This window comes from Dermacentor variabilis, chromosome 4 (genome assembly GCF_050947875.1).
Source record: "Dermacentor variabilis isolate Ectoservices chromosome 4, ASM5094787v1, whole genome shotgun sequence".
In the NCBI taxonomy this organism is placed as follows: domain Eukaryota; kingdom Metazoa; phylum Arthropoda; class Arachnida; order Ixodida; family Ixodidae; genus Dermacentor; species Dermacentor variabilis.
The window spans coordinates 33,665,990-33,686,976 of NC_134571.1; the positions used below are offsets into that span (position 1 = coordinate 33,665,990).

Consider the following 20,987-nt stretch of genomic DNA (forward strand, 5'->3'; position numbering starts at 1 on the left):
AATCATGACGTCAACACGGATTTCGCAACATATATCTGTTTATTTTCTGGTCGTTTCCGCGCGGTAACATGTAACATCCTGCGTGTATAGGCCGCGTTTCAATTTCTTTTTTAATCGTATGGCAGCCCCTAATTTTTTTTATTAATCTACTTACGGTAGGTTTTCTGAGACATTTGAATGACGTCACGAAGAGCGGCGCGGAGATTGTTATTGCTCCTCTGCACAAGCGACACGTACCCACCGTGAGGGATCGGCCAAGAATTTGGACGGTTTCAAGGTGACGCCGTTATTCGACATTCTTTTTTATCTTCTTTATTTGGTTCTGTCCGGTAGAGGGAGATACCGATTGCATTGAAACCAGCACATTCTGGATTTCAAAGGCGCAACTGACTTAAAATTTCTCTGTAAGCCCAATTTACAAGGGACACTAAAAAGTAAAATATCGGTAGTTTTTGCAAATTGCGCTACTACAATACTAAATAAGTAACGCTTACCTTGAGAGGAAGCTTGCTAAGCCAGGAAAGACGTAAGGAGGAGGAGGAGGAGATAAAGAGAGAAGGCAGGGATGTTAACCAGAAATGCGCCTGGTTGGCTACCCTACTCTGGGGGACGGGAAAGAGGGGATAGAAAGATAAGATAGAGAGAGGGAGGGAGAGGAAAGCCGCGGTGAGCTCGCGCTCGCACGAGAAAAGACGCAAAAATGAAAGATGGGCTGCGACGTCACCTTGAAGGTTCCACATCAACTCGCCGTGACGTCATGGATTTCAACAGTGTTTGTTCCGGCTTAGTTACTTTTTTTTATCCGTAAATATGGACTACATTCCATTCCAAAGGAGTGAAAGAGCGAATCTAGAGGGTTTCAAGAATATTTATGCTCCACAGCGGCCCAAGTATGCATGGGAAAGTGCTTCGAAATCCACGACGTCACACTAACCTACAGGCGCTGAAGTTTTGGCGAGAAATTGAACAAAAAAAAAGAAGCGAAAATTTCACCTTCATATTCTCTTTCTGGTAGTCAACCTCTTGTCATCAAACTAACGAAAATACATTTTTGAATCGATACTTTATTACTGTAAACTGATCTAGAAAGCGTCCATTCAAGTGCCACGGCTAGTGAGGTGATATGTAGAGGGAGACAGGCGCGAGACGATAATGCGTCAGGCGGAGCCTCTCGGTATGCTAGAGTGTCCTCAGGTCAGTGACCTTCTGTATCCACTTGAGCAGCGTGCCGACACGGGTGAACACTGCCGGTACTCCCTCCTGGGCGCAGCCTCCCGCGAGGCCGGAGCCGGCGATGGCAGCCGCGTAGTAGCGGCCCGCGTAGAATTGCATCAGGGGGCCGCCGGCGTCGCCCTGCATGCGCATGCGCCAAGAAAGTAAGCGTGAAGCAGCCACGTTTACATAATATGGTACGGTACGGTAAAACTTTAATGAAGTCCTGCACATCGTGAGTCTTCACGAAGCGGGCCGCTCCCACATGGGAACCGGAAGGCCAAGCCTCCGTCGCATCATGGGTCTACTGGACAGCCCAGAGTTGGTCAGCCAGATGAGGTCTGCGGAGAACCGCTTCCCATCTCGTCGAGCTATCATCGATGATAGACCGTGACCGGGCACGCCGCCAGAGCATGTGGTCTAACGTGGCTGTTTCTCCACATGGACCCGATAAAGTTGCGCCGAGTCGGCATCATTCGGGCCCAATTCCGGCAAACGCTATAGCGGGTCGGGCTATCCGAACGTCGGAGCGAGTTCCGTCAAACCGCCTGCAAGGGGTGCATTAACTCACCCAACCCGCTTGACAAGATGCATGTAAACCCGCTCGGGTCGCGCTCAGTCAGCTGAACTTCCAATTCGACCCGCTTAAAATTCAGGTGCTCTAGGCGCGGAAACCACGACATGATTATGAGGCACGCCCCGTAATGGGGCACTCCGGACTAATTTCTACCACTTGGGGTTCTTTAACGCGCACCCAATGAACGGTATACACGGGCGTTTTCGCATTTCGTCCCCATAAAAATGCGGCCGCCGATGCCGGCATTTGATCCCGCGTCCTTGAGCTTAGCGCCGCGTTTCCACCCGCTCGTATCGAGTTCCTGTAAACGAAGCTATTGCGCTCTTTGAGGCATTCGCATCCAAAACGAAAGGGCGCGAGGCAGGCCACAGTGCAAGATACAGCGGAGACGGAAGTGTGCCTTATGACTCGTAACCGGAGCGGACATTTCAGAGAGGCAGAAATCGGGTGAATATTGTTAAGCGCGGGACCTGAAACTTGCCGGACGCCGCAGACGCTGATCAATAGCACAAGTACGTAAAGAGTACGACAGCTAATGCTTCTCTTCATGTTTCCAGTGTCAAAGTCGGGACACAGAGAGGCGAAGTGATGCAAAAATGTTGTTCTGTGGATAGTCTTTCGCATACGCTGAATGCGCGAACACCAACCAACTAGCTCTTACACAAACCCAATCTAACTTAACCTAAGTATCGTAGTTTATCTTTAGCAAAGTATGAAGCAGTGCTTAAAGTCGCGGGGGGGGGGGGGGGGGGGCGCTTCTACTCAAGGTGTGCGTTCTACGCCGGGCAGCCCTGGCCGCTGTATCTTGCAAGCCGTCTTGTATCTTGCAAGCCGCAGCTTCGACGGGGACAGAGTCCACCGCGCGCTATTTTTGCGGCTTAGTTCGCGTTGATGCGAGAAGCAGCACGAAGGTCAATTCGCTCACTGCTGCTGCCGCGCTTCCTTACTCCAGCGTTTTGACAGCGGGTTTCCTCGGTCATCGAGTGAGATATGTTTATGCTTGTTGTGCGCGCGTGACACCATGCTTGTTAATTTAGTTAGTATGCCTATGTTTAGAAGTTTACGCGGCCGATAAAACTGCTATCCTTACTTGGTATAGCTGCCCACTAATTCCTATCGTAATTGATGCTTCGCCTTTCAGGCGAAACTGCGACTGATTTCTTTTTTCATCCACTTTCATTTCCATTAATTTATAATTTCTTTAATTCAATTAGTAAGTACAGCTAATTTCCTCCATGCTGTCCTTGATGTCATTGTTTGCTTCTTATGATATCTATCACTATATATATATATATATATATATATATATATTCAGTGGAGGGGGACTTTAAGCCCTGGTATGAAGATGATATCGTCCAAGCAGATGTCTTACTTGAACCGACGGATCAAGCGACCTTTCTATTCTTCGCCAAGACACTCGTAGTTTGTAAAGGAGGCGCATACATAGTGATCTTAATGCTGAAGAACCCCCGCCTTGACCATCACAGCCCCTTCTAGGGCTAAGTGCGCCCGCGCTTGGCGATACGCCTTCTGTGCGCGCAGCTGATATCTGGTTGAAGCGCCCACCGTGGTTGCTTAGTGGCTATATGGTGTGGGGCTGCTAAGCACGAGGTCGCGGGATCGAATCCCCGCCACGGCGGCCGCATTTAGATGGTGGCAAAAGGCGAGAACATCCGTGTGATTAGGTTTAGGTGCACGTTAAAGAACCATTGGTAGTCCAAATTATTAGAACCCCATACCCCCAACGTAGAACCCCATATATATATATTGTGAAGCAGTAACTCTAATGCTAAGGCGAGCTGATCAGGAAAAGCAGGCTCACATCGCAGATGTCCCTTCCCTTGGCGCCGGCGCAGATGAGCCCCTGCACCGAGCTACCGTTGTAGCGGCGGCTGCACTCCTCGCTTCGCACCACGTTCACGTACACTTCGTTGGGAGTTGAGCTGATTGGCCCGTCTGCGAGGCACGGTAGGGAACGAACGACTTAGAATTGGCATCAAGTCGCAGTCAAGTTCTCAGCAAGTATCTATAGCCAATACTTAAGGGGATGGCACGACGTAAATAGAAATATCGAAACCACTGGAGCTCGCACAGCTCTGAGTGTCTGCCCCTGCTCAATTCCTCAACAGCGAGACCCTCAAGGCGCTCCTGCTACAGATCGCGCGAGCGCCTGCTGTAAGTTATTTAATAGGTATCTCTTTCTTTCTTTCCTTTTTTTAAAGGTCTTGTCGTTAATTCCAGCTCTTAAAAAACCAGTGCGGGACATTTCTACGATTAGTGTGAAGTTCAGGATAAACTGCACTGGCCAGGTTTCTGGCGTGATTGTCCAATCCGTAAAATTAGGTTTAGTTATTGGGAGTAGACTTCTGACACGCATGAAAGCTTCTCATCGCGGATCTGTTCTCTAGGAGAGCATGCAGGCACTATACTGTAGCGTTGCGGCGACAGCGAAAAACTAAAACGCTGCCAAAAGTGTGAGTTGAGAACCTAATTCTTTATTTGGAAAACTTGTATCCAGGAAGACAACACTCAAGAGTACAACGATGGCGTCGAAGTCGTTCGTCGTCGCATCTAAACACACGGGTAAAGTTTGTCATTTTTTTATATAGGGTGTTTCCCGTAACTTCAGGCGAAATTCAAAGATAAGCAAACGCCACGTAGTGGGACCGAACCAAGTCAACGTTGTTTGCCGTCGCTTGGAGATACTCAGATTATTTTTTGCATTCCGCCCAATTACATAATTAGTCTCAATTAATACATCAATTTCTCAAGTACTATAATTAGATAAGACGTGTCAATGAGAAAATTGTAGAGAAACGTGAAAAACTCCCGATACAGCTTTCTGTTGATCAATACGTGCTACACAAAAGTGTTTTTCCGAGCGTGAAAGAAGCCCGCGAATACACGCAAAGTGCGTCGAGCGGCCAGTCGTGCGGCAATTTTGCGTGTATTCTCGGGTTTCTTTCACGCTCGAGAAAACACTACAGGTATTTAGATGCATACTAGCGAAGGAGAAGTAGGTAGGGCTTAGCTTGAAGGATCAGGTGAAAGGAGCCTGTAACCGGGTGCTAATCCTACGGTGAAAAGCGTGGCAGTTTGGGCGAGTTGGTATGTCATAACTGTTTAAGGCTATTAGCGCAGCTCAGGACGAGCAAAAAAAGGAAAGAGGTAGGGGTAATCAAAAGGAGCGGAAAACAGGGTGAGCGCTAACCTTGCTTAAGGACACTGTATCCTGACGGTTAAAAACCGCGGAGCTGGTCTGGCAATTTCTGCGGTTTTTAACCGTCAGGATACAGTGTCCTTAAGCAAGGTTAGCGCTCACCCTGTTTTCCGCTCCTTTTGATTACCCCTACCTCTTTCCTTTCTTGCTCGTCCTGAGCTGCGCTAATAGCCTTAAACAGCTAATCCTACGACACCGATTTTGTTTTATTTTATTTTTACATGTAACACCAGCATTTAACTACGTGCAACATCGCGCTTACCTCCGGAATGCTGGAGGTAAGGCGCTGTGAATAATTATAATGCCCGGAAACAAGAACCTAACAAACTCTTCGTAAATGCTCGGAAATGAGCAATCTTCATTTTTTTTAACAACGGCAGATTGAGAGAGTTGGTGGTTTTTCGTAATGTTTAAAAACAACGCTGCCGACACGGAACACAGATAAGAGAATAGGACTCACACGGCGCTGACTTACAACTGCGTTTATTGCAAGAACACGATTGCTTTTTGAAGCCTTACATTAAGCGTACGCGCATGCTCAATGTCAATAAAATAAAAGCACTTGTCATTCCCAAAACATTGCCTCGTGGTCGCGGGTGTGATTAACACCGCTGTTCGCCCCTGTTCAACAAACCCATTTCCTTCGTCGATAAGGCTACGGAAGGCTGACTAACGCAGCCACTACCTTTTCTCCTTGTGTGAAATGCCTCCACCACTTCTCTTGCACTGCTGTCAGTGTGAACAAACAAGATTTTTGTGGCATCAGATAACGGTTTACACTCGCATTCGATACAGTGCTTTGCCAGGTTTGTAGATTTCTTGCCTAAAGAATTCTGATGCTCCGATAGCCTCATATAGATGCATCGGCCTGTCTGCCCTATGTATTAACGCCGCAGGACAAGTGGATTATGCAGACGACAGCAATCTTGACGGACTTTTTTCCATTGTTTATTTTTACAGCCTGTGTTCTTTCCCGTTCCTTCTCTCTTTCTTTGAACGGCTGCTCCCACCTTACCAACTTTATTAGGAGCTGAAGACAAAACTTTGACACCATATCTGGTCACTACTTTTTTTTTTAAATCTGTGTGAGAGAGAATGAATTTAGGGCATTACCGCTACTTTTTTACTCCTTTCAACCTCATTTCAACCTCCAAACGCGACTTGTAGCAGCGTAGTAGTCCGGTTGAAAGGAGTAAAAAAGTAGCGGTAATGCCCTACGTTCATTCTCTCTCTCACATGTGCACAGCCAGTGCGAACTGTAGTCTGTGCTGAACTCTGGCGCTGAGGTCGTGCAGTTACCATGGGATCGATGGTTAGTAAATATCGATCAGTAACCATGGGAAGGGTGACTACACATGAATTTACCTGATCTTCGTTTTCGTAGCTTCAGACGTTCTCGTGGCTTTATTACGCACTACCCTTCAACGGCCTTAACTGGCATTAACTTTGAATCAGTTCTACTTTTCCAAACGCATAAGGCAATAGGAATCTACGCGCATGCACTGTCATTGCGAATTGTTTGTGTTTATAACGCAATACACATTATTAAAATTAATCAATTTTCAATGTTACCAAGCCGTTTGAAGCCAGAAGGACGAAGCTTATAGGCAAAGCCATGTACTAACCATCGCTCTCACACTGGCTGTATCGTCATGCTCGCAGCTCCCATAGACACTGGCATCCAGAGCTCAGTCTAGTCAATTTTATAAAACTGTATAGGACGCTCGACGTCCGAAATATTTTCCCTCGCGTCAGTGGTCGCTTGACAAGGTATGCAACAATCTTCATTGAGGGATGTTCTGTAACATTTCCTCAGCATCGACGGGGGCCCGTGCCATTAGCAGTGCTGCAAGATCGTGCATCTAGCATCCCCCTATAACCTGTAGCCACCCTCATTCATCCAGTCTTTTCCTCTTACCCCTGCGCAAAATAGCAGGCTAGAGCACACTAGCTCAGGCCTACCTCTCTGCCTTATCTTCGATAGAATATGTATGTATGTATGTATGTATGTATGTATGTATGTATGTATGTATGTATGTATGTATGTGTGTGTGTGTGTGTGTATGTATGTATGTGTGTGTGTGTATGTATGTATGTATGTATGTATGTATGTATGTATGTATGTATGTATGTATGTATGTATGTATGTATGTATGTATGTATGTATGTATGTATGTATGTATGTATGTATGTATGTATGTATGTATGTATGTATGTATGTCATGCTCACAGGTGTGCACGCGGCCCCAGCCGGCCACGAGCGTCTTGGTGCCGGGCATGTACCGGTCCGCGGTCTGGGGCAGGCAGATGGGCCGCACGTGGTCGGCACCCCCGTCGGCGGGCGCCACGCCCCTGAGCCGCAGGAGCGCGGCGTCGTAGTACGGGTGCCTGTAGCCCGGGTGCACCAGCACGCGACTCACGTTGTGCGCCACGCTGTGCTGCTGCGGCCGGCTCAGGTCGTGCACGCCAAGAAGGACCTGCAGGCGCTCAGGGTGCAACAGCGCCCTGCGATGTTCGCATGGGCTGCAACGGGGCGAAAGTTCGAAGCCCACTCCGACCGAAGATGGCGCTGTAATCGAGGCTATACGACTCGTTAGGCTGCTCGAGTTACTTACAGCCTAACGGATACATATTAGCGCCAACGCAAGGGGAGAACAAATCGAAGAATGCAGAACGGGCGCTAGTCTCTCTCTCTCTCTCTCTTCTTTCTTTCTTTTTGCAACACACTGACATTACAATATGACTCAACAAACTGCATCTTGGCTTGGGTAACAGGATCTAATTTGCATCGTCATCATCATAAACATCTATCTTTCCGGTTCCCTTCATATTTCAACTATCCTGTACACAGACCACAGCAGGCTAGAAACGAAGCTCCTCCTCCTGACCACTCCGGCATTTCTCTAATTCAATTTCTTTTTCTTTCGCTCCCGAATGCAATTATAACGTGAGAATGACATGTCGTCGCAGCGCGTACTTTACGCATGACCGAAAGTTAACAAGCATAGTCTTGGAACGATTATAGCCTGTTGATGTGCAGTGATATCATTCTAACATCCTCTTACTCTGTTGATGATGTCGCACCATCTTCAAACCGGTCAAATGCCGTGAACTTCACATTGACAATTCATATTTGTCCTCAAACGTCTATGACTGCCCATTCCGGGCATTAGCGGAGGAAGATGAACACAGCACCTCCACCAGAAAAATGCGACGAAGTTAACAAGCAAGGCCTTGGCAAAACGGTGTTCCTTTAATAATGGTTGCCACTCGGATAGCTCTCCGAGTGACAACCATTATTAAAGGGACGCTCGCTAGCGAGCGTTCCACTGTGCACTTCGTCGTTCTCGTTACATTGGCCGGCGGTCGCAGGTGCCAGCCTATCTCGCGTAAAAATAAGCGTTCCTGACAGCTGACCCAACGACGACACCTTGGGCGACATCGGGACTTTCGACTCACGACGTCTTCATTCGCGCGAACGCGCACGTCTGCTTGTTTTGAGTACGCAGGACGACAAGGGACAAGCTGCCGTTCAGCGCGACGACTATGGCAAGTTTCTTTTCAGGTCGCTTACTCATTTCCGATCACCCCTGCTGCCGTCAGCACGTAGCCGTTGCCGATGTAGGCCCCGGACCCGGACAGGTTGCCTTGAAACATGATAGCAGCCTGTGAAAAAAGTGACGTCATCCGGAAATGCTTAGTCTACTCGGTCCATCTCATTTCTTGTAAGAACCGCCGCAAAAGAACTTTCCGCTGCTCTTCTAATCTCAAAATGTGGTTAGCCGTCTGCGCGCAGTTGATCTAAGCTGAAAGGAATAAATCAGTTGAATGACAGAACACATGACATCCCACAGTAGTGGTAACATAGGTGGTGATCGTTGTTCTAGAGAATTTTTAAAGATGGCCCGTGGCAAATGGCATAATTGTTTTCTCTGAGGTGGATTGCTCGAAGCGGCGTACATTACGCGCACGATAAATCGAAATATGTAATCAACTAATTAGAAAAAATCGCTAATTAATTTTCAAGTGATTACGGCCGCACATATTACGATTTACAAATTGTAGCCGGTTAGTTTGCGAAGCCTATAAACTTGGAACAAACTTTGAGGATGACGCAGTTTTGAAATATGTGCCATCAAACTAGCAGTGAAAATGCACTGTTGTTCCGCTTACATTAAAGAAAGATAGGTTTTATGCATTGAAGCACAAAAATAACTGAAACACCCATGTATTTCACCGCACACTTTGGCAATGAATATTTCGAAACTGATGTCATCCTGAAAATTCATTCTAAGTGGATACGCTTTGCAAACTCAACGGCTAAAATTAGTAAATTGCAATGTGCACCGTAAAATAATTAATGAAAACTAATTCCTTAATGTTTGTTAATTAGTCGAGCACGCATTTCGATTTCTCGTTCGAGTAATGTCCGCCGAATCGAGTGATCCAGTTAAAGAACTACGATTATGCTATGTGCCACAGGCTATATTTAATAACTTGCGTGGGACTTAAAAATTATTACCTCGTATGTATAGCAGTAAGAAAAACAACAAGCTGTACGGTTTTACGTGACAACACCATGATTTGATTATGAGGCACGCCGTAGTGGGGGACTGCGGGAATTTCGACCACCTGTGGTTCTCTAACGCGCACCTAAATTTAAGTAAACGGGTGTTTTCGCCCTCGTCGAAATGCAGCCGCCGTGGCCGGGATTCGATCCCGCGACCTCGTGCTTAGCAGCCGAACACCATAGCCACTAAGCAACCACGGCACGTACATTTAGCAGTAGTGTCTATGTAGTAAGCAAAGAGATGCCAAGAGCGCCCGCCAGTATACGAAATGTTGCAGGGAAAAACTAGCACTTCCTTTTTTTCGTACACGGAACTTCTCAGCGTTAGTCTGTATATCTGCGAACACGTTTAGCATGTTTAGCTGCGAACACTGACGAATGAAGAAAACGGCATCGATCACTATAGTGATGCATGCCGGCACTTACCAGCCACGGAAACTTGTGGGCAAAGACCTGAGAACCGCCGACGATGCGGCCGTGTCCGTAGCGACCAGCCACCCCGCAAGCTTTGCAAAAGCAAGAAATGCGCGGAAAGCTCCGATTATATATCCCACAAAATTGCACACATTTTATGAGCCGGTGAGTGTGCGTGAGTCGATTGGTTGTATACACACGCCTGTCCGGTCACAGACAATAACGATTTCAGGAAGCACCGATAACATCGCCCTATTCTGTGCGAGCTCTCTGTCTTTCTTTTTTTTTTTAATTCTCGGGTTTTGCGTGTCAAAACCACGATATGCTTATGAGACACACCGTAGTGGAGTACCCCGGATTAATTTTGACCGCCTTTAAGGTGCACCCAATGCTCGGTACATGGGTGTTTTTGCATTTCGCATTTCGCCCCCATCGAAATGCGACCGCCGCGGCCAGGATTTGCTCCCGCGCGCCCTCGGACGTTCTGTGCGACTGTAACTGCTTCATTCCTTGTTGAGACTACGGACGCGTGCTGCACACTTAAACACTGACAATATAAACATTCAACAAAATCATTCAACAAAATCAACTACAATACCAGTCAGAAAGCGAATACACTCAATGGAAACGTCAAAAGATAGCTGAAGCTCATAGGTGTAGTTATCTCTGTAGCTGCCGTTCAGTTTCGGGCGGGTTGGAGTACGGTTTTGTTTCCGCGTTTTCCGCTTTGTTTTGCCCACACAGTTCTAGAAATTACAGCAAAACGCCTTTATTTTATACACCTGCTTGTTTTTTTCTTCTTTTTTACCTTAACAGAAATTTATTTTAATCGCCTGTGGCGAGTAGCGCAATTCTGCTTCTTAGGCTGGATAACTCCAAGAGAATAATATTGCTCCGCATTAATTTTGACATTCCTCCAGATTAATTTTGACCGTCCGGTGTTCTTTAGCGTGGACACAATGCAAGTTGCAAGCGATTTGTTTTTTTTTTCATTCCGCCCTCATCGGAATGCGGCCATCGCAATGGGGATCGAACCCACGACATCGAGTTCAGCATAGCACAGCGCCACAGCCACTGCATGGGCCACCGCGGCGGATATACGGCGAAGCTTGTGCAACAAGCCTTATGCACGACCACGTGGCAGCAACGACTCCACAAAGCCCCAAACTCAATTCCACATCAAGGAACATTAAAGAAACTTGTTCACTTTCTTTTCTGGCCACGAGGGAGTACATTCGTACCAGAAAAACGGAATGAAATGTCAGTTAAGTTAAATCGTAATTCGTATCATAATTATTTACTTAGTGATTGCTTTTCTGAACTTACTACGGGCTTTGCGTTAACTTTCCCGTGCTTTAAGGCAGAATTTCGAAATACCAGGCTCGGCATATGAGAAACGATAAGTTGGGCTTTGGGGTGTTACGGTTGAGGAAGGAATCCAAACGTTCAAACACGATAAATCACGGAGCAGTCAACAAGAGGGCGGAGAACTCGTGCTCCGCGGTACGAGCCGTGTAGCCAGCTATATGTCGCCCAGGTTTCTTCTTCGACTCACAGTTGAGGTTCGGCTTCCTGAGCGGTCTGATGGCGTTGTCCAGCTCCAGGCTGCGAGTGTCGTCGGCCTGGCTGCACAGCCTTCCCTTGGTCACGTTCCGGATGAACTGCGTGTACCTGCTCCGGGGCCAAGAGCAGCGGGCGTAAGTTCCGGGCGGACGCATGCGCGTTGACAGTGTACAAATACTATATAAAGTTTGTGAAATTAAAAGATCGCAACCTCCTGAAAGCTAAGCGAAACTACGTGGGAAACCCCGTGAGATTTCCTGAGTACGAAAATTTCGTAGAAATAAATAATTGTTCCCTTTCCCGAACCGCAACGGACCGAAGTTTTCCAGTCGTGAATCTTCCCTATTGTACTCGCGGAGAGAGAGAGAGAGAGAGAGAGAGAGAGAGAGAGAGAGAGAGAGAGAGAGAGAGAGAGAGAGAGAGAGAGAGAGAGAGAGTTGCATAGAGGAAAGAGGTGCTTTTTCTGTTTCCCTGCAGGGAGCACGGCTCAGCGTAAATGTCGTAGATTTCCGTAGAACGCGTTTAATATGAAGTACAATAACTATGTCCCTTTATCACTTTGGGAAAGAACACTTTGGCAAGCTTCGAAGGTCAAAGCTTTGTGAGAGCGACAGGCCTTGGCAAGCATAAACTAATAAACAATACCAAGTAGCTGGCCACAGATACAAAAATGGTACGTACGAGAGCAGGAGATGCACACGAATAAAAAAGAAAAATAGAACTGGAGACAGTTATCTGAATTTATATCCAGTTCATTTTCCCTAAAAAAACACACACAATGGCCTTCATGGCCTGACACGCGGAGTATTTTGGCCACGAACCCAATCCAAGGCTTTCAGGAAGTGGCCGGTTGTCAATCCGTGCCAAAGATGCAGTCGCTGATTGTCCCTCTCGCAAGTACGCACAAAGCACATAATGCATGGTGTACTTAGAGGACCTATAGATCCACCTCTCCATATCGCGCGTACCATTATAAGCGTGCATATATGTCCTTCTGCTGGTAGGAATGTTTGTGCATACTCGACAGTTGCACGGTACGAGAGGGTCTATAGTGCACGAAGCTTGCGAGCAGTACTGGCAATGCTCACCTGGACACGCGCGTGTAGATGCCCGGGTACCCCGGCCGACCGCAACCGATGCCCCAGGAGACCACGCCCACTTGCAGCCAGCGACCGTCGGCTCTCCTGAGCATGAGTGGACCGCCGCTGTCGCCCTGTAACCAGAAACGCGTGAACAGGATGGTCACTATATAGACCATTGCAACGAGAACTCCTTGGGCGTCGTCCACGGAGCACCAGCTCAAAACCGGGCAGCGTTTCATGGAACTGACACCTACCGTAATATACGCTAGGGTCACCTTAACTTGGTCTGACTGCGTTGCACTCCATCCGGGACACTTGCGGATGAATTCGACGTTCTTCCCAAGGTGCGAGCTCGTTTCAGATGGAACAGTCAGATGGAACATAAATTCTGATATGTTCACGTCTGATTCGCAACCAGCTATAGTCGTCAACGCGTATTTTCACCAACAGCGTAGCAAATAGTTGTGCAGTTGTGCAAATAGTTGTGCATTTCTGCTTATTTGTTTACTGTTACAATCGAACGGAAGAAAGCTTTGACCCACCGAGGTAGCTTGGTGGCTATGGCGTTGCGCTGCTGAACTCAAGGTCGCGTGTTCGATCGCGGTTGCAGCGCGCACATTTCGATGGGGGCGCATTTCGCTAGGGGCGAAATACAATAACACTCGCGTGCCTATATTTAGGTGCACGGTAAAGAACCCCAAGTGGTCCAAAATTAATCCGGGGTCCCCCGCTACGACGTGCGTCATAATCAGATTGTGATTTCGGCACGAAAAAAAAACAAACTCAGAATTGAATTGAAGGAGACTTTGCTGTCGTTCGTTCGCGCCGGCTACCTTTCCTTTTTGTCTGTGAATGTCCGTCACGAGAACGTTAAAAAAAAAAAGGCGCCGTGCAATGCATCTCGTCGACGTAGCTGTTGATTTACTTTCTCAATATGATCGTGGGACTTGCAGTGCGTGCAACCCTGGCCCCAGTTTTGAGCACGACCGCGCGCTAAACGTGATCGTGCACCCAGTGTCACGCAATCGACAGACCTCCCTCTTAGGAGGCTTTGGGTGCGAGCTAGTTGGTACGGGTCATTCATTTTAAACAGCGCAAAAAAAAAAAAGAACACGGTCAAGGAAGAGCACAGGACAGCGCTGGTCCTGTGCTCTTCCTTGTCCGTGTGTTTTTTTTTTTTTTTTGCACTGTTTAAAATGAAAGACCTCCCTCGTCCGCGGTCACGCTGACCGCTCATAGGCAGTCAATGCGCGCCCTCGTTTCTTGTCTATACCTTATCTGCCAGTGCTGATGAACGCATGCCTTTACTCTCCCGCTCGAGAACATGCCACCGTTTGTTTTCGCCTATGCCGCACCTATACATTAGAAAAAGAGATCGCGCTTACTGCCGCTTTGTTTTTCTCTTATTTTGCATAAGCATCGCATATTATGATCCGAATTGTTCGATATAACACTTGGCGCTCTTACTTGCCTGGTTCGTCAAAAAGAAAAAAAGAAAACGAAGTTCCCTTTGCCTGCGTTCCTCTAAGCGAATGTTTGTCCAAACATGGCAACTATATATGATGCTATATACCTTGCCACTTCTGGCGTCTGTACTGCGGCAAACTATGACCTTTGAAATTAATTTCCATTGTTCGCGGGGTGGTGGTGGCGGTAACAACTTTATTGACATTCTGCTCAGTTATGACCTGGCAGGCCCGAGTCCTAGAATGGCCCCTCACGAGGAGCGACCCTTTCGGCCCAGGCAATGAGGGCTTTTTGTACTTTTTCTTCCGGCGTTCTGAGCAGCTCTTCCCACGTCTGTTGTGAGGGAGCTGGCAGGAGCGACCTGGGAGGGGGTAAGCCCTCGCACCCCCAAAGAATGTGATTTTGGGTAGCCAATGTTTGATTTGTGCAATTTTGACATATTGGGTTCCATTGCCCGTTGGTAATTATGGATAGCCAATGTGGGTTGGGGAACGATTTAGTTTGGATTCGACGCAGGATCGAGGCTTGCGCTCGCGTGAGGCTTGCGTTTGGAGGCGGGTAAATTCGCCTTTTTTGCTTGTAATAGTTTATTTCCTGGTATGTCGTCGGTGCCTCATCCATGGGATTCGAGTCTGAGGGGCACATCTCCCGGTTGATTAGACCTCGGGCTACCCAGTGCGCCTCCTCATTCCCTTGATTCCCCGAATGGGCAGGGACCCATACGAGTTCAACAGTGTTTTCATTATTAAATTCCCGTAGGACTCGCGCTGCACATACGCCTATGCTGCCTCTCGAAAAGTTGACTATTGCCCTTTTGGAAAGGCGCATACGAAGGTAAGTTTGCATATTTTAGAATAGACTAGGCAAGTAGCGGTGCCAGTAAAGTGTTATAAATTTAACAATCCGGAGCATAACATGCGATCGTGCTGTGAAGTTTCAGCTAAACATGGCTGTGGCTTAGCTAAGGTTAAGCCCAGGATGCGAAGCATACTAGCCTTTATTTTAGTTGTTGAACCACTGTTTAGCCTGGTGAACTGCTGTTGCTTGGCTATATTTGGTTCGGCTAGACGAAGAAACAACTCATGCGGGCGAGCGCACGAGCTGAGACCCGGCTACGTAGCTACGCGGCCGCAAGAGAGCGCACGAGTTGAGCCTCCGCTTTTGCAGCTGTTATGACGTCATATGGTAGCTACGCGGCCGCGCGCGGCGCAGCAAGGAAGAGCGTGGTTGTGCGGCTAGTATGCTTCGCATAACAAATCAGAAGTAGGCGCGAAATCTCTCTTCTCTTTAAAGTTAATAGGCGAAAAACGCAAGGCGGTTTATATAAGTGAAGCAACCATGCGTGTCCTGGCTCCAGTGCATCCTCCCATTAGAGACAACGAAGGACTGAAGCGTGGGAAGGTGCGAGCCAGCGTATGGACCTCCGTGGAAACACCAACATAACAGAAAATAAAACAAAGCGATGTGTTCAAGACTGTATCCGAAGCAAGGTACGTTTTGCTCCGGTCGACCATTCGCTAATGCTATACAGGAGACCTACAGTGGACGCACTTGGCAGGTGTCCTCCTTGTTTCCGCCCGCACAGAGGTTGGTGTCGAGGATGTCTTCACCCAGCCGCTCCTTGCACAACGCCAGGCTCATGATAGGGATCTTGGCCAGTTTCAGCACGTCGCTCGTCTGGCTCACTGCGCGTGCAAAATTTATACGGTCGCCAGGAGTGAGTTGTATACATGACGTCCGTGGTGTGCCGTGTTGAAAGGTAATCAACATTAACAATGCCTGTATAGTTGTTCGCCAAACCCCTAAGCACGCATCGAATGTCGCGCTTCCTCTCACGCTGCCAAAGAACACATTGCTCTTTCAAACTATTACGTTATGCGAGAAAGGCCTCGCCTAACCTTAAGACTGGACGGATAGCTTTGAAATGGTGGTGCTAAAAACGGTGCCTTGTGATTGTAGCTCCAAAAAGAGCGCTATACTTTTTCTTACCACTTGGGTTCGCGCGTAACAATTGTTCACAGTAAGCAAGAGAGATATAGAGAGAGAAGCCACAGGGAAAAGGCAGGGAATTTAACATGGCTGAGGAAGCTCGATTGGCTACTCTGCACTGGGGAAGGCGGAAAGGGGACTCAAACATAAAAGGAGGAGAAAAGTTCACAGTATTATTATTATTATATTATTATTATTATTATTATTATTATTATTATTATTATTATTATTATTATTATTATTATTATTATTATTATTATTATTATTATTATTATTATTATTATTATTATTATCTTGCGTAGGTCTGTCTGTGGGTGTCGTCGTTTTCGCACCGTTTTGCCTGAACACGCACGCTCGCACAGACGCGCGCGTGCGTGCGCGTATGTGGAGAGACATAGAGAGAGAGGAACATGCGCGCGCGCATACACACAACACGCCCTCGCGTATATGCGGCGACTAGAAGGCGCGCACGTACCTTCGGCGACGCGTCCCCACCCGATGACGGTGAACAGCTCGCGGTCCTTGAGCGGCGTGTCCACCGTCTCGACGCACAGGGGCGAGACGAAGTCGTGGAAGACCACGGGCTCGGCCAGCACGAGCAGGGCAATGTCGTGCACGTACGCGACGCCCCGGTAGCCTGGGTGAGTCACGCACGCGACGACCGCCACCGGCAGCGGCGTCGACGATATCCGGTGGCCGCCCAGCACAACTCGGAGCTTCTGCTCCCGGCGCCTGCGTTCATTTTTTTTAAATTATGTAACCACGGTTTCTGCCAACGGAGGCCGCGCCAAGGGCTTACCGTATGTCAAGAACAATGCTCCTTGATCGACGCGCCTCCAAACGGTCGGCGGAAAACGTCGTGGAGTGGCTTTAGTCAAGAATGAGAAGAATTCCAATGTAACAAAGTGGTCCTTTTCATCAGTCGGTTGACAAGTTACGCCATTGTCTGTATAACTCGGTGCTTGATGCGGTAGCCTTTAATTCAATAAGCGCGGTGGTCTTCTTCGATCGTTTCACACATTGTAAAGAAATTATTGGCACTATACCGCACGGCGCCATATGCAGTAGCCGCTTTCCGCTTTAATTCCTTCGGAGCCACTCTATAACCTCTGGTTGTGACCGTTAAAATGGAGTGAGTTTCAAACAAGAGCCGCTGCCTCGGTTAGCCAACAATCTTACCCTTTTTCCTTTCTTTTGTTTTACAGCGAAGCTGTTAGCCTCTAGTTGGTCGGCGTTTTTCGAGTCCGCGTCTGTTAGCAAAAAATGTGGGCCGATCCCGGCGGTAGTGCTGGGCCAGGAGCAGTAGCTCGTACTCTCGTAAGGCAGATGCTTCAAGAACTCGGCAAAGTGAAGCGACCAGTGCAGACATTCTTTGGACTCATGCATACAACATACAGAACAGCATATGTTTCAATAAATAATAAGCGCAAAACAAGCATCCGAACCATACAATTGATAATAAGGCGCTCCTGATAGCAATGCGCAGTACGTAGCGCTGGCTCCCTGCATACGTTTCCTCGTAAAGATTACTTTTGCGCAGGCTGCCGCGGCAATGGCAGCTTGCGTCAAAATTACTATTACTCCCATTACTCTGAAGCAATAAAGCAATGCACACCCGCCGCCCTCTTCAGTTGTAGTAGTGGTGTTCAACAGCTTCGCTGCTGGACATCCACTTTCGCAGGGCCAGGATGGTGAGTCAATATATATATATATATATATATATATATATATATATATATATAAATATATATATATATATATATATATATATATATATATACACGCACGCGCGCGCGCGCACACACACACACACACACACACACGCAGCCTTTACAGCATTCCCCAGTGCTGTAAAGGCTGCATTTCTGCATATAGACTCGTTATGCAGAGAAGCCACTTAAGCATTCGCAGGTACAGTCAACTTTTGCTTTCTTTTGTCTACGACAGCGCGCTTTGATACCTATGCGGGAAAGCAAAACAATCGATTCAATTTTGGCGTACCACCTTAAATCCAGTAGGACTTGTCCTTTCATTCTGTATCTCAGCAAGTGTTCTTATACGTATCTCCATCTGTTTAGGCAGGCAATAATGCTCCTGTGCGAAATCGGTTGCTCGTAGTGGTGCAAGCCTTTGCAGTACGCAAAGGGAGAAAGCTTATTGATCGAAACACGCGGCAGAAAGTCTGAGCATGGGAAAAGACGCAACAATTTAAAAATGGAGAGGAAGAAAGCAACGATGGAAAGAACGCGTAGCAAACAAAAGTGGGAGAGAGGTTGCAGGAATATCTGTAAATAAAAAATGCGGATAAACAGCAACGTTTTGGAGATGAATTGAGATTTTCGAATCAGACTGTTTTAAGCAATAAAGACGGTGGAAAGCGAGGAGGTGGGAGCCAACTACAATCCAAGAACCTATATTGAGGAATATGAAACACGCAGATTTTTCTTTCGATCTCTCCGTACACTGTGTTGCTGCAAAAGAAAAAGTTGTATTAGGCGCTATTCGCTCGTTACCTCAGCCATAACTTACCAGTACTTACGGACATGCGACTTTCTAGCGTACGTGCCTCGAAGAGTGCGCAAGACCAGGCTTTGCGTGTACGCCTAGGGGTACCACAGAAGCATGCATCTATCCTATCGATGTGTACCCCTTTGGGAACCACTCCGTGTTTATCTGCGCCTTGACAAGCCATCACGAATATCACCCTTTGGCAACCGACGCTTGATGACACGCCTCCAGTCTACGTTTCTTTCACGAGCCGCCACTTGTCACGAACAAGCTATCCTTATAAAAGTTTTACACAGGCTTAAGGTTTAAACCCACCAGCATCGGTGTTCTTGAAAACATTGGTGGCCGTTACAGACGAGGTCCTTATAGCTTGTTAGCTCACGAAGCGGCCGACCTTTGTGACTGCCTTGTGAAACAGCCAACCGCATAATATTTCAATGGGTTGTCGGACACTGCGATGCTGATGGAAATGAGCTCGCCGACGAATAGGCTAAGTTGACCCTTCGCAATTCTGATTCCACTTCAATACCATTCACGAGGACAGGGGCTATCGCTACGTTATACAACACTCTGCGCACCGCTAAGGCATGCAAGTTACTGGTCACAGCCAAGCCACCGTCGCCGCCGCCTTCGCTCACTTGATCGTGAGTTAATAAATTTAGAATACCACGCAACACTCAAAGAAGCCACGCGAGCCTTCTATATAGACTAAGAGTTGATGTGGCCTTTGCACGTAACTATCGCTTTCTTACTGTAGGCGCGCACATCCTGGAACATGACACCTCAACCGCGCCGGAGACTATATAGACCACGTGCTTTGTGCGTGCCCGCTGTACTTGCGAGATAGGCAATGAATAACTAGCACTCTGGCCAAAAGCGTGGCAGTTTGGGCAAGTTGGTATGTCATGACTTTTTTAGGCTTGTAGCGCAGCTCGGAAAGAGCTCACTCTGTTCTCCGTTCCTTTTCATTACCCCTTCCACCTTCATTCTTGCTCTTCCTGAGCTTAGCTCTCTGGCACGCATCAACAACCGGTCACTTTCTAAAAGCCTTCTTTCTTGCTCCATGGACAAAATACTGTGCGTGTCAGTCCATGAAAATAAACTTGACTTTCTGGAGAGACATTGAACTGGATGTGCGAGTGCAATAAACGTTTTCAGCATTTTTTAACATCGGAGCTGTTCTAAGTCAGGCCTTCGCGGTCCGGCATCCTGTGTCACGCAGGAGGGCAAGTTCCGGAGCTCACCGTCAGAGGGCGCGCCGAGGGTGGGAGGGAGCGTTAAGGTCCCTGAATATTCAGGGACCTTAGGGAGCGGGGCCTAGCCGGGATCATCATCATCATCATCATCATCATCATCATCATCATCATCCTGGCTACGCCCACTGCAGGGCAAAGGCCTCTCCCATACTTCTCCAACTACCCCGGTCATGTACTAATTGTGGCCATGCATGCCGTCCCTGCAAACTTCTTAATCTCATCCACCCACCTAACTTTCTGCCGCCCCTTGCTACGCTTCCCTTCCCTTGGAATCCAGTCCGTAACCCTTAATGACCATCGGTTATTTTCCCTCCTCATTACATGTCCTGCCCATGCCCATTTCTTTTTCTTGATTTCAGAATCAGAATCAAATCAGAATCAAAAATTTATTATTAGAAGTTGGGTCACAATTACAAGTACTTAGTATGCAGAAGGAGGTCCCATAGTCAAAGACTGTATCGGGACCTCCTGTACAAGAACGGTTATTGTAGTTAACATCTAAAGGCAACAACAGCATATAATAAGGAAGTATACAAGCAACAAGAAAAGAACGGTTACAGAACAAAATACATGATTGATTACAAAAAATAACAAGGTTTAGCATATCTTATGGTAGCAGCAAAATTGTGCGCGAACAAAATACCAGCAGTTCATTTACAACAACAAAAGAAAGAAAGAGGGGAAAAAAGAAAAACAAAAAAGAGAAGAAAAAAGCGAACAATGACCGACTACAGTAATCCTTGTCGTTGATCTGTCAATAAAAAATGCATTTTTAGTTCTCTTTTAAAATGTGATAAAGATCTTGAGCTTTTTATTGTGAAAGGAAGCGTGTTCCATATTGACATGGAAGAGAATTCTACAGACTGCTTACCATAGTTAGTACGGATTCTTGGTAAAAGAAAATTGTTATTCAACGGAAATCTGGTGGTACTATGAATCATCAGGTTAGAAGGCGAAAATGGGATCGATGGTAGCTCATTATTCACAAATCTGTAGTAAAAAATACCTAGGTTGTATTCAGTGAGTCCAGATATGGTAAGAATGTTATTCTCGTGTAGTAGGGAAGTGACATTAGAAAAGCGTGGGCTGTAAGTAATTGTTCTTATGGGTCGGTTCTGAACTGTCTGGA

The 20,987-nt window shown here is 47.3% G+C and overlaps 1 protein-coding gene across 1 annotated transcript in view; it reads right to left on the reverse strand.

The window, feature by feature from the left end:
• Window positions 1-1,055: 1,055 nt before the first annotated feature.
• LOC142577731 (transmembrane protease serine 9-like) overlaps window positions 1,056-20,987 on the reverse strand; it is a 32,420-nt gene continuing 12,488 nt past the window's right edge. Inside the window, exons 5-13 of the mRNA XM_075687184.1 lie at window positions 16,570-16,826; window positions 15,657-15,790; window positions 12,645-12,769; window positions 11,549-11,664; window positions 10,006-10,085; window positions 8,584-8,675; window positions 7,240-7,514; window positions 3,612-3,745; window positions 1,056-1,353 (exon numbers count right to left, since the gene is read on the reverse strand). Coding sequence (XP_075543299.1) covers window positions 1,180-1,353; window positions 3,612-3,745; window positions 7,240-7,514; window positions 8,584-8,675; window positions 10,006-10,085; window positions 11,549-11,664; window positions 12,645-12,769; window positions 15,657-15,790; window positions 16,570-16,826 — 1,387 coding nt within the window. The 3' untranslated portion in view covers window positions 1,056-1,179. The remainder of the gene's footprint in view (window positions 1,354-3,611; window positions 3,746-7,239; window positions 7,515-8,583; window positions 8,676-10,005; window positions 10,086-11,548; window positions 11,665-12,644; window positions 12,770-15,656; window positions 15,791-16,569; window positions 16,827-20,987) is intronic.